Genomic DNA, 14,880 nt, shown 5'->3' with positions numbered 1-14,880 from the left:
GAGAGCAAGAATAGATCGTGAAAATGCTGTAAATGCACAAAATTTACTTTTTGCACAAACTGAACGTGGTAATCAGATTAAGAGACTTTTTGTGAAATGTATGCCAAGTTGGTTAAGAGCAAAGTTACTTGAACAACCAGATAACGCAACAGTAGATGATTTGTGTCTTTTTGCCAGAAAACAACTGACAATTCATAACTTATGTAAAACAGACGAATATGCAGATGGAGCATTCAGTGAAATGAGTAACACAGTATCAGAGAACTTAGTAAATGCACTTTCAAAACTTACACAGACAAGTGAGGCTATGGAAAATAAAGTAAATGAACTTTCAAAACAGTTTGAAGAACAAAAATTACAACATCAACAACAGGAACAAGTTTTGAGTCAGCAAGGTATGAATGCTCAAGAAAATTATTACCAAGAACAGGGAGACTTCAGAGGAAGTTATAGAGGCCGCAACCGCGGTGGTTTCGGATTTAGAGGACGAAATAATTACCGAGGTAATAATAATAACAGAGGTAATTGGAGAGGACGAGGATATTATAATAACAACGAAAATTATCCTCGGAACAATAACTTTTCGCAGCAACTTTTCCCTGCATATGCAAATCAACAAGCAGCAGGTCAAGTTTCACCTCAAGCACCACCTGCACAAGCATCTAGTTCTAATGCTCAGCCTGCCACTGTTCAAATAACACCTCCCGCTCCCCCTGGTCATATTGAAACAGTTCAATATTCTAGTGTAACATGTTTCATTTGCGGCTATCCAAACCACACTGCAGCAACATGCTCTCTGCGAGGCAGAGGAGGCAGACGCGGCGGTGGTAGTTTCCCATTCAATAGGAAACCAAAAAACTAAACGAGCCACAAGTTCCACAAAAGTCCTCCAAAAATTGAGATTTTTCTACTAATCATGTAACTGACAATGTATTTGATTTTGATACTAGTAGTTTAGAAACGGAAAATGATTTATGTGCCGTTATCCCTTTGGAGGGAGAATTCCTTTCTTATGTTAATATTCTCTTTGATAATAAAATTCGACGAAAAGCTTTAATAGATACTGGTTCTTGCGCAAATGCAATCCCAGAAAATCTTTTAGAGCAACTACAAAATTCCAATGCAAAATTTGAGTTCACATCACCATCTTTCAAAAATGTAAAATTGGCTTCAGGTGCGCCAATTAACATCTCAAAGGCCGTAAAAATTACTTTTGATATCACAAATCATGAATTTACAGACACTTTTCTCGTTTTGCCAACAATGAACTCAGTTATTATTGGAAATCCTTTTTTCAAGAAAAATTTTATTTGGATTTGCCCCGCTTTCAATCTTTTGAAACTTCCAAATTTGACTGTCCAGCTTAATGAAATTAAGCCAAAAGGTAAATCAAAATTTTACCTGAAAAAACTTAAGAAAATACCCATTTTTCTTAACAAAAAGCATGCCCTACCCCCAAATTCACACCAAATTTTAGAGTGTTCACTCAAGGATAACTCTGAAAGTTTTTCCGAATGTAGTGGAGTTGTTATCCCTAATGACGAATTTGAACAATCTACAGAGATTGCCTTAACATCATCTCTGAGTACAGCTGAAAAAGACGGAAAATTGTATATATCAGCAATTAACATCACAGATCACTATGTACATCTTAAAGCTAACACACTTGTTGCATCTTTTGAAATTCTGAGCCAAGCTCCAGCAGAAAAACTTATCAGTATCGATCCGCAACTGATAGCGTTGGCTAAGCAACGTGATCCTGATGACATTGAAAATGGTCTTAATCAGCTTATTCAAATAGAATGTTCAAATGATGAGTCCAAAAAACGCCCTGGACCTGAGTATGAGAAACTCTGGTTCCCAACCCCTGAAACTTGTCCCAATCCTCATTTACTCCCACCCTTACAACGTGAAATTTTCGACCAAATCCAACATTTTCAAGGTCTTGAAAAAATTGACCCCAAAGTTAATGAAGTTCACAAGCAAACATTCTTAGCAAATTTCAAATGGGAAAAATCTGTTTTGTCAAATGACCAAAAGGTCGAGGTCCAAAATTTGTTGACAGAGTTTTCTGACATTTTCGCCAAACATCGTTTCGACGTAGGTTACAATACCGAGTTGAAAATCAAACTTACACCCGAGCATAACTCACCTGTTTATGTACAAAGTCCACAAACACCCATACATTTGCGAAATGAACTGATTGTTGAACTAGCACTCATGCACTATTATGGTTTGATTACAACCTTGTCACATTCAAAATACAGTAGTCCAGTATTTGCTCAACGAAAAGCATCCGGTAGATTGAGAATTTTAATTGATCTAAGACGAATAAACCATCTGTTAAGGAATGACTATATAAACACGAACTTTCCAATTTCAAATATGAGCGATGCATCGAACCATTTCGCAGGAAAGAAATTGTTTAATAAACTTGATTGTTCGCAAGCATACCATTGTGTGCAAATGGCAGATGACCTTTCGGTTCAACTTTTGGCATTTAATTTTGCTTCTCGTACTTACGCATATAAATGTCTAGCTCAAGGTCTTAGCAAATCTGTCACAGGTTTTAGTTCATTCATCAGACATTACTTAGACCCATGCTTAGCAGCAAATATATGTACTCAGTATATGGATGACATAGGAAGTGCAGTCGATAGTTTTCATGAGTTGATTCCTAACCTAAGGAAAATATTTGAGTGTGTGAGAAAATCAGGTTTAAAACTATCACCAAGCAAATGTGAATTTGGTGTTCAGGAAATAACCTTCTTAGGAAAAGTCATTACTCCAAAAGGAATTCAACCTGAGAAAGAAAGAATTGCAAAATTCCTTAGTAAATTGACAATGCCTAAAACGGTTAAGCAAGTGAAAAGACTTGTCGGTTTTCTACAATTTTGGCGAGATTTCATACCAAACCTAGGTGAAAAACTTTTACCGTTTTACAAACTTTTGCGAAAAAATGTAGAACACTACATCACTGATGATCATAAAAAAAGTTTGAAAACTTTGAAAGATGACCTAGTTAAAGCAACAGAGCTTACCCTTAGACTGGCGAAGCCAGGAATGCAATATGTTTTGTTATGTGACGCCAGTTATTATGGCGCAGGTTTTGTCCTAATGATTGAGGACTATGTCAAGGACCAAAAAGCCAAAGAACGAAAAACTTATGCACCAGTTGCTTTTGGTACAAAATTGTTCAATGAAGCTCAATTGAAATTTTCAACTTATTACAAAGAATTTTTGGGTCTGTATTTTGCACTAGACCATTTTTCGCATTTTATTTGGGCAACTGAAAAACCAGTTATTATCCTGACAGATAACAAAAGTTTGGTACAATTTTTCCAATCAAAAACAATTCCCCCATCTTTATGGAATCTTCTTGATCGATTACTTTCTTTCAACCTAGTCATTGCTCACATCCCAGGCAGAGCTAACTATGCCGCAGATTTTTTGTCACGTATTCAAACTGATCCTGACCAAGCGATTGAATTGAAATTAACTGATCATATTCCAGTCAAGGAAATTGAAATTGAAACGATGGCAAAAACACCTGATGTTTTAATGAACGCTGTAGAAGATTTTGATCACTTGTTCAAAGTAATACTTGATGAAAACGTTATCAACCAACTCAAGCAAACAGGCATTCCAAATGCTATTCTTGAACAAATTCAACAATCAAATCAAGTTACTGAAAATGAAGAAATTTCAGGTTTTGTCAGATTTTTGTTGAAAAATACCGAAATTAACGCAGTTTTAATGCCAGATCCGGCAGACAAACTTAATGATTTGCATGACAGAATGACACCTCTTAATCTCTTAGATGAACAAATGAAAGATGAGACAATAAGAGAGGTAATTAAGTGGAAAAAAGAAGGTCAACCTGTTGATTTAAATTACCAAAGTTTTGAATTGAAAAAGTATGCAAAACAGTTCCAAAGACTTATTTTGAAGGATGAAATTTTGTATCGACAATTTTTTGATCATGCTGGAAAAGTTGCAAATCTCCAGTACTGTTTACCAAAACATTTGTGGAAAGAAACAGTGTATAGATTGCATAATTCGCCAATAGCAGGTCATATAAGCATACAAAGGACAATAAATGAGTTCAGAAATAGATTTTATTTTCCAGGTTTCACAGAGTATTTTGTCCAAATGATTAAAAATTGCCTAACCTGTATCCAGCAGAAAAGCATTTCAAACAAGTCTTTACGACCATTTTTGCAACCAGTTTCATCCCTTCAATCATATCCAGGTGACATGATGCAAATTGATATTGTAGGACCATTTCAGTCTCCACTTTACAAATATGTCCTAACCGGTATTGACGTTTTTTCAAAGTATCTTTTTGCCGTTCCACTCACAACTGTCAACGCACAAAAACTTGCACATGAACTTTCATCAATATTTTTCGAACACAGCTATATTCCAAAAACTATAGTGTCTGATCTTGGAACAAGCCTAGTTTCTGAGTTAATGCATGAACTTGCATCATTGTTAGAGGTGAAAATAAAGCATGCTAGTTTGAAACACGCACAAAGTGTAGGTGTAGTTGAAAGAGCTCATGGAGCGTTGAAACGTATCTTAAAGCTTAACACCAATCATCAATGGTCAAATTGGCACAAATACGTACCATTGGCAGCCTACATTCATAACACCTCATACTACTCATCAATAGGTTGTACACCAACTGCAATTTTTCATGGCAGAGAGCCAATCAAACCTCTTGATTTGAGATTTAGCAACACAGCCATAAAAAGACTTGATCCAAAGTCTGATTTTGTAATAGAGTTGCAAGATGCCATGCAGCAAAAGTTCGCTGAAACAAAATCTAGGCTCATTCACAGCTATCACCAATATCGAAAATATTATGATGAAAAAGCGTTAGCACATCCACTCCAGTTGCATTCCTATTGTTTGATTTTGAATCCTAAGTTGACGAATCAGAATGATTTTGGAAGTAAGTCCATGAATGTTTGGTTACCATTGTATAGAGTCGAAAAAGTGCTTACTGATTCCAATTATTTGATTCGAAAAGTAGGTACCTATTTTACCCAATGTATTCATCGCATAAGACTCAGAGCATATAGTCCGAGTGAACCTCCGATAGATCTCGAAAACATAGATCAAGAAAAGTTCATTCCAGACCCAGTCTTAGGAAAGTACAGACAAGAGCCTGCGTTATTTGATAATGAGATTCCAAAATTGTTGGAACACACATTCATGACGGATGTACCAGAGCAAGCAGAACAGGAAGAAGATGATGCGCAACTGACAACCGCAATTCAATTTCAAGTTGCAATACCACCTGTTCCACCAGCTCCAGTTTTGCCTCCACCAGTTGTTCCACCTGCAATGCCTCCAGTCCCTCCACCACCAGCTCCAGCAGCACCAGCGGATCATGCTGAACCAGGCGGTGGCCCTCACCTTGAATTTCCTGACCCAGTTAACGATGAGAATGAAGCAGACGAGCCAGATATAATAGATCAGGAAATTCTAGATGAAGAACTGGAGCCAATAACAGACGAGGAAAATGATAATGATGCCATTCCGGATGCTGATGATCAACCATTCGCTGAATTTCCACAGACATTTGAGACCAGACAGCCTCGGATGCCAACAATCCATGATAAGATTCGACCAACATTTGAAGTCGACAATACACCGGAACAGCGAGAACCACGTCCTACTAGGATACCAATGCCCAATACGGCAGAAACTCCTATAGCAGCGACACGCCGGAAAACAGTTACCTTTCATCCTGAAACGAAGCACACCACTTCTCCCACGACAAGCAAACTCGGAATACGGGATGGAAAGTTATATTTTAAAAATCCAAATGAAAAACGGTCAATAATTATTCAGTCATGTCGTGACAATACTGCCCGCTTAGCTTTTGGAAAACCGCCATCTAGAGCAACAAAACACGATATTAAGCGAAGCGAAGAAGCCCACAATCAATTACTCAATACAACACCTCAGTCTTCAAGTTCTCCATCTACTTCACAAGCTTTACCAAAACAGCCTTCACCTTTGTTAGATTTAGTAGTAGGTGCTAAGAGACGCACGAGACAGAAAAAAGAAAAGGCAGAGTTACAGAAGCAATCTGGAATGAAAGCCTTAGTAGATGATAGTCTGAAGATTTTCTTCAGCCGAGAAAACTTAGAAAACTCAAAGTTCTCTGTTGCCGACACTGTTTCAAAATCAAATCCAAATTCCTTTTTCCAAAAATTGGACTTCAATATCCTCCCGTACAATCTAGAAAATCAGGACCTAGATATAGGTTCATTGCTAACCATTTCTGACGTATCAAACAATCGGTTTATCTATAGTCTTGTAACAAAAGAAACCGATGCCCACAAACCATCATACTTATCATTACAAAGTTGTCTTCAGAACCTTAAAAAGCATTGTGAAAACTACAACATCACTGATTTAGCAATCGCACAACTAGATTGCAAGCCACAGCAACTTTCATGGCCAGAAGTTCTTAATTTAATCCGAAATGTGTTCAACAATTTTAACTTAAACTTATATGTTCATGTAAAATAAAAAGAAAAAAAAAATATTACAAAAAAAAATATATAATAAATAATTAAAATAAATAGAAAAATCATTAAAACTATTACTTTATTTTATTAATTAAACACACTATATATTCACTTACTATTAATTCTTAGTTTTAACCCTTATTTAACCTTCAATTCTTTAATTTATAATTGATGTTTTATTCTCATTGCTTTACTTAATTTAATAGCAGTTTTAATGTATAAGTACCCGGATTTAACATTTCTTTTTACCCTGACGTATACAGGATAATATTAATAGTAGTTAGCTTTATTCCTATAGTCCCCCTAGTTTATAGAACTCCCACATGTATGTGCTTTGCCCTTAGAAATCTTTTACAAAAATTTTTGCTATAATTGACCTATTTCAAAAATTGTACCCCGACTAAAAGTCCCACCCTACAAAGGAGGGAACAAACCCTCTCACTCCTAGAATCAGCATTGAAAATGGCGAATGAAAAAATTTATTTTGAACATCAAAACTCAAACGAACTCAACGTAAAAATTGAGCAAGAATTTCATGTCAAATTAGAGCCAAAAAATTCAAATTTCTAGAGAAACTAAGGCCTATATTAAAAATCTGTGGGGGCCTTTGGTACCTAGCAGATCATCCTCTATCGAATGGTGTACCTCTGAAGCCTCTACGGAAAAAAAATTTTCAAGGTCACCCGCATATGCGAACTTTTTAAAAATTTTTGAATTTCCTTAAATTTTTTCCCCAAATTGACCTTAATCAAATTCAAATTCCCCAAAACGCAGCTCATAAAGTTTCATCAACCTAGTAAACTGTTTGTATTCAAAAAATTTATTCGTTCAGCTGAAATTTAAGTTAATTTTTCTATGAAGAATTGATGAAAATTATATGAAATTTTGTTTGAACATCATTATGAGTCACTTTTTTATAACATCACTCCTGAGGAATTTAGCAGCACGTGGCTGCAGCTCACCCTCGGCTTTTCGAGCATCAAACTCACCCTCATTGCTAAATTATTTATAAAAGAGTGAGAATTCTATATTTTTGACCAATTTCAAGTTTTGCTGTCGAAAAAATGTAAATTAACCTTTTACAGGGAAACTGTAAGAGTGGCTCGCAGTGAAAACCTCTTGAATTCTTTAACAGTGCACTATGTAAAAGAATTGCCGGCCCATTTCCATTCTTTAACTCACAGTGTCGATAAACACTCCACATCCCTTCATTTTTATAAATCCAAAAGACATTTATGTAGCACTTCAGCACCCATGCAAGTCCAAGAATCTGCCACACAAAAAAAATGATTTTGCCCTGGAAAACTACATTTTTTCCACCTAATTTGCATATTAGAAATAAAGGCAGTAAAAATGTACCCATGATTCTGACACTGGCCAAGATGTATTTTTATATTCGAACACATCGAAAGGATTTGGGATATAATTCATCTCTTTTGTACAAAATTTGATAAAGTCAGGTCGCAACATCATGTCCGCAGTGCGAGCTCTCAATTTGTTACACTCACCATTCTCTAAAAATCCATTTTTTATTTTTGATATTCATTTACATACCATTAAATTCAAAAAAAAAAAAATGCATGACCTGATTTTTTGCCAGTTATCAAATAATAGACCGAAGAAAATACACAATTCCCAGATGTTTCCGAAATATGAGGCTGCACAATTGGAAGCGCCGGTCCACATAATTCCTTCTGGTATGAAGTACCAATAAAAGGTTTCCTTTCAAATTTGAAATCGAACTCCGAACACCACTTTCTTTGCATAGCTTCACTGGGAGTCGAACATATTATCTTTACTTTTCCACAAAGTTCATTAAAGCAATCGGGACATTGCCTCACCGCACTGGAAAAACAAAAAGAGATTTTACTACCTTAATAACATGATTTCATTCGATGATGTTTGATTACTTACTCTTTCGCCACTAATTGAAGTCCCCCAACAAAATCTGGTAGGAAAAAGTTTGAGGATCTCAAACCCGCCACAAGCTGTTTTATATCACATACGTGATCCTCAGTTTGTCTGTGAATTCTTCGTGCCACTTTGCCCGCAGTATCGGCAGTCGGCACGACAAAATTGCCTTTCATTAATACGTTATTGACAACTTTAAATTGTCGAAAACGATCGCTGTAAAGTTTGCGATCTCTGCCAAAATTATATTTTTTGTCAATTTTCCCAGTCCCACAGTAAGTTTTAGCAGCTTTCATAAGATACACTTCCATGACTAATCTTAAAAAATTCACGAAAATTGAGTATTTTGATTTAGAGCGCTCACCAAGTGTGAGTGTTAAAAGAGTTAAGAAATAGTAAAGTCAAATTAGTCAAAAGTCATTCTAAAACAACATTCTAAAACAAAGCCTAGCGACATCTAACACAACTCAGTCTAGTTTTAGTCCGTTAAGTCTCACGTAACTAGTAATAACGATACATTCTGGCAAAGACGCAGGCCAAAACTGATTGCACTGTTTGATAAATACAAAACAGGATTGTTAAAGTCCACACAAAAGGAGCGACACTGAGCTGTCCCTCAGCTCCCACCCCACACGCCAAAGGTACAGACTTGCTCCAAATTCTTTCTGTCCCCACAACCACATAAGTACCATTGGGGCAACAGTGTATTTGAGTCATACGCCAAACAACCACCTCGCACGAAAGTACGAAGGGGGCCAACAAGACGAACAAAAACAATTTTCTCAACATGACAAACAACTGAAATAGAGACAACTTACCATTTGAACACATACTTTTGTTTTACCTGACTACTCTACTTGTGAAAACAAGGAGTAAGAACTTAAATCTGAAACACAACAAAACATCATTAGTTAATTTTTAAATTCTTAAAGCTTAATTTGTGTTTAGATGAGGCTTGCTATTTCCCTAACCCTTTTATCCCTAACCCAAATTTATTGCTCAAACGACTATGATATTGATTATGACGATGTTTTGAAAAAAGGAATTTTGTTTACGGAAGAATCAAAAATCATTATTGCCGAAAAATTCATTCCAGTCCAATTTCTTGTTCCTTTTCCATCGTATAACTTCACGTTGAAGACTGAAATCAAAGACATGCTTGCCAAGCTAAATGATATGTGGAAACTGCCATCTGCCCATTGCCCTCTCGATTTCTCATCACCTTTTCATACAAATGAATCATATTTTAACGTTGATTGGATGTTCAACAAAATCCACCATGAAGTCAATCAGTCGAAAGCTGATATCAAATTGCTCCGAAACGAAACATCAACATTTCTTGGTGAAAAATCTAAAGTGATGAAATCGACAACAAACGAAGAGAAACATTCACGAAATGCTAGAGGAGCACACATTGGAGCGTTGGCAGCAGCAGGTCTAGGTCTATTTGGTTCAGGCCTTATTGCAGGAGGATCTGCAGATTGTGGATTGACCGGAATCTTCGGCACTTGTCAAGACCAATCCGAAACAAATGCAGCTAATATTGAACATTTGGGAACAATAACTTCAGTCTTGACTAGTTATGTGAGCCAATTGAGAACAAACACCGACGAGAAGTTCTTCCTTGTTAGTAACAAACTGAAAGCAATTGAAGAAGCACAAGCTCAAATGACTGAAACACAGAATAAGAATTGGCAGGTTATTCAAGAACAATTTAACGTAATCGAAACTAATTTCAATATTCTTCGCGATTGTAATCAAATGCTGTTTTCCAACCAACAGCTAAATTTCAATTTCGATACGATGGCGAGTCTTCTCTCTTTATTATATGCCGACGTCAAAAGTTATCGGGCTTCCGTCTACACCTATCGAGTCAACGTTTTGAATGCAATTCCAATTCTGATGCAAAAGTTATTGCCAATCTCGTTAGTTCCAAAAGAATCCTTACAAGCCATTTTAAAATCTGTTGGAGAGGACTTGACTTTATCCGGCAGCAGATTATCTTTGGCTATACCTTATAACACTGACTTGCTTTCATATTATGAAGCAAAACTTCTCCGTGATGTCGTAACAGTCGAAAAAGGGTTGATATTGACCCTTGCGATTCCGTTGGCGTCACGGACTACTGCATACTCTACATATAGAGCTAAGGTGGTTCCCATGCCACAGTCTGAACCTCGTATGGCGATTAGATGGGTAATTGAGAACCCATATCTTGCCGTCTCCGAGGATCAGGATGAAACCGTTACCTTATCCCAGCAACAATTCGATCGTTGCATAGGTTCTTCGAAGTACAAGATTTGTCATGAGCAATTTCCGTCTCAGTCAAATCAACCTTCGTGCCTTGCAACCTTGTTCTTGGGATCCATACTCAAGGCAGCCGAGACATGCGACACGGAAGTGTTCTATCTTCCAACGAATGTCCAAGCGGAAAACTTGGGTTATGGAATTTGGCTTCTTACTTCAGCCACAGATGCGTTTAGCATACGCACATATAGCCTGGAAAAGAGCCTGTCTGGCCTCGGATCTACTACTGACGGATGCAAAATCTGTCTTCTTACAGTAGATTGCGGTTATCAGGTAAAAGTTGGTGATAATATAAAATTGCGATCAGATTTGGAAGTTTGCGACAAAATAGATCCCAAAACTGTAGACGTGAAACTACCCGATCCCCTGGAACATTTAATGAACGTCGTGCCTGATTTGGATAGCTTACCTTATTTCGAGTCACGTACTATAGCCGGAGTCGACTTATTAAAGAAAGTCCGTGCAAAACTTCTGTACAGCCCGAAAGTTGAATCGACTGACGATCTAGTCAAGATAGCGATGCCTTTGACTATGGAAATGAGCAGCCTCAACCCATCATTCAAAACTACCTTGAAGGAATATGTCCCTTTAAAAATGTCTCTAACCTTATCAGTTGTAGTCTTTGTCATCAATCTTTTCCTTCATCTCCTGTTCATGTGGGCATATCACAAATTCAAGTTAATACGGAGTGTTCTTTCACCGTTCATAACGCGACCACACGGAAATTTGAAACCATGTTTCATTATGGATGTCAAGTGGGAAGATAAAAATGAAGTCAAACTTTGCATGGAACGTTATAATGAACTTAAACGGGATTATGACATTTTTGTTCGAGCTGAAGACAAATTGATATCATTTGAGTCAGCGCTTACTGCTGTCCCTTCGTCAAGAAGGTCATCCATTCAATCCCAACATCATCAATCTGAGCGAAATTTGTCATCATCTGATCAAGCCGCGCAAGACGAAACCAATGTCTAAGAAAGTGTGCAGTTTAATTGTAAAGTATAGATGTAACTCGTCAAAAATATCAACAACTGCACGACCAATTAACGATCATCCACAGTACACCTGCTTGTCCTATCCCACATTTTAAACGACAGCAGATTGGAACAATCAGCGATCTACGTTGAGCAAATTCCACACGACTACACCAATTTAGTTTTATCCTTTTCTGACAACAAAAAGCATCTTTTATATCTATTGCTCAGCCTCATCCGTATCCCTGATGCGCATATACCTTTTATTTCTTATGCATGTAAACTGGACTGGAACGAAAGGTGGCAACTTTTCTATCTTTTTCTACAACTACAATTGCTCCCTACTATCCTAACACTACGATATTTCTCAACGTCATTGAATGATGGAGTACCAAATTTTTTGGAGTCCGGAAGTTCTTAAAAGGACGGGAGTGTGACGTTGTCAAAAAATTCGTTAATATGAATACTTATCGAGCATGATATTTAAACAGAATATTCTTTATTTACATAGAAGCAAGCCTCACCAAATTGTTTGTTTTAAATTCATAAAAGTGAAAGAGATTGTAAAGTTAAGTTACTTGCTAATTTCAACACTATTGAGAATTAATTAAAACGATTAAGTGAAAATCTTTACTTACTCAACATTTAGAGATACTGTACTGAAATATAGAATCCATTGCATCCAAAGTACAGCCATCCACCAACATCAGCCTAAACTTGATATTAATTAATTTTCTACGCATGCAATTATCTATAATACACATTAATAGCAATACCAACCTCGTACCAAAACAGTTTTATCGTGGTATTGGATATGCTGTTTTAAATGGAGCCTCCAGACCACTATTGCAGAAAAAGAGCCCCTTGTAGCATTGAGCAGAATCAAAAGATAATTTAACTTTATTTCTGTTCCGACCTCATGTTGTGAAAAGGAAATCTATGATAGCCTGGCCATTTTTCGTTCCGTCAGTTTCGACCCCTGTAGATATTCATTAGAGAAAGGCACGAGTGGTATCAATCGATAGCCCGTGCAGTGTAGAATTGACAACAACGGTGCTTTACGAACTTTTCTTTGGTGGAAAGATATAAACTTTTTTTTTAAAAAAATAACTTTTTCCGTAAATATTTATGGAAAACTTAACGAAAACTATGCTGAAATACATTAAATTCTTATGCTTTAAGACATTGAATTCACATTTCCAGTAGAATTCATTTAACGAATTCCAGATAATAAGCTAAAAAGCTTCCAACGCAACGCTTTTTACTTGTTTTTATACAAAGTTAAGCAGTCTTAATTGACGTAACATAAAAAAACGCTTTTTCAAAACTAAATTTTGTCAGCAGCGTAAAAAAGTATTTTTTTGTTCCGATCCCTCTTGAGGGGGGAGGATCTATAAACTCAAATTGGTTTTTTTGTTCAGTCAATTTGGCCGATCGATATATTCATCGTACAGAGTTGAGACTGGTATCATTAGAAAGCGTGTCCAGCGTAGAATATGGAATTAAAAAGAGTTTTTTGATTTTCGTTTTTTACAGGGAGTTATCGAGGTTTAAACTTCTGAGAAAAAAGAGTGAAAATAATTTAAAAATATTGTCGGCTATTTTCATTCAATTATTTTTGTCAAAAATTATGGCTAAAAATTTCACAAAATTCCGACTTTTACATCAAAAAAAGCTAAAAATAAGTTTCTTTCGTTTACTTTGATTAAATTTGCAGGAAGTGCACACCCAAACACCACTAACACAATATTTGTAGTCTCAAAAGGGGGCTATTTCTACTTCAACTTCCGTTACGAGTGCTCTGTAATTTGAACTTTGCCGTTTTTTGCTAACTTTATTCGTTGATTGTCAAACGCGCACCATTTATTTTTGGTTTTTAACTAACAAAATATCTATATCTATGACATTAGAAAAAATAAGAATTCTTAATGGACCATTAGCATTAGCAAGGCTAGTTTTGGACCAATCTTGGACTGTTACAATCCAAAAATTTTGATCTTTTCTATATTAATTATATAACAGAACATTTCAAATTAGTGATAGGTCCGATTGGCTTCCTAATGAGCTTCAAATTATTTTATCTAGTTTATTGCTTGAAACCTTATGGTCGTTTTGACTTTTGCAAATAATTGATTTTAAAATAAAAAAATGGCTTATTGAACATTCCCTCCATTTTTCTTTTAATTTGGTCAACTTGAAGCTTAGTGTCATCAATGAAAGAATGCTTCTCCTGTCTACTGAATTAAAATTCAATGATTATTGCGGGTTTACGTCTTGAGTTATGGTTTTCCGGCTTTGATACTAATAGAATTCACAATTTTTTAAAATATTTTTAGGTATTTGCCCATTTTTCAAGCTTTCTAGATTTGTCACATTATCACATAATTGACAGTTCATGTATGACATTATTGGCGTTCACAAAAAGCGAAATTGGTAATAATAAAAATAAAATCCTTAACGTTATAGATTATGGTTTTTTACGGCTTCGACACTACTTCCTCGAACTTAATTGAATTTTTTAATTTTGTCTTTAACTGTCGTTTCTACTTTGTCTTTTCAGTCGTATGAAACTGCCTCAACAATGACCCGGTTTCATTGTTTTTTCATAGAAGAGTAAATGAGCCGATGTTCTGATATTAGAAGATAGCTCATGGCTTTCATGACTTTGAAAACAATTGTTTTCCAAAACAAAAAGTTTTAACTTTGCAATTTTGTTCCTTTTATTGTCTAATTGCTATCTAGTCTCGTTAATTACAGGCAAAATATGACATTGATATTGCCATGGGAAGGTGTCCAAAGGGATTGGTGTCACAAAATCTAATGGTTTCAAAGAATTCGTTATGAATTTACAGGCTTCGATACGGGTTTTGCACAAAAAATTAAATTAATTTTTGACTTTTGTCATATTTGAGGCTCTTTTTGTAGACGTAAGACATATAATTGCAGGTCTCAAGGGCTTCCTTTGGCAGGATAAACGAAAATAATTAATTGATTCACTGTGTAATTATTGGCTTTCATGTCTTTGGAATTACTTTTTCAAAAAACAACTATTAATTAATTTTGCTTTTTTTCTTTTTTGTCTATTTGTTACCTAGTTTCATTAATAAGCGATTGCATAATAAAATATCAGTGTTCAA

At 35.9% G+C, this 14,880-nt stretch overlaps 1 protein-coding gene across 1 annotated transcript in view; it reads right to left on the bottom strand.

The window, feature by feature from the left end:
- The window catches only part of LOC142341277 (cytoplasmic dynein 2 heavy chain 1-like), a 154,918-nt gene that overhangs the window by 53,855 nt on the left and 86,183 nt on the right, over window positions 1–14,880 (bottom strand). Inside the window, exon 33 of the mRNA XM_075392195.1 lies at window positions 5,234–5,401. Within this exon, the coding sequence (XP_075248310.1) occupies window positions 5,234–5,401 (168 nt within the window). The remainder of the gene's footprint in view (window positions 1–5,233; window positions 5,402–14,880) is intronic.

This window comes from Convolutriloba macropyga, chromosome 6 (genome assembly GCF_964194025.1).
Source record: "Convolutriloba macropyga chromosome 6, txConMacr16.3, whole genome shotgun sequence".
Taxonomy (NCBI): Eukaryota; Metazoa; Xenacoelomorpha; order Acoela; family Convolutidae; genus Convolutriloba; species Convolutriloba macropyga.
This window is presented reverse-complemented; position numbering and strand designations above follow the sequence as displayed.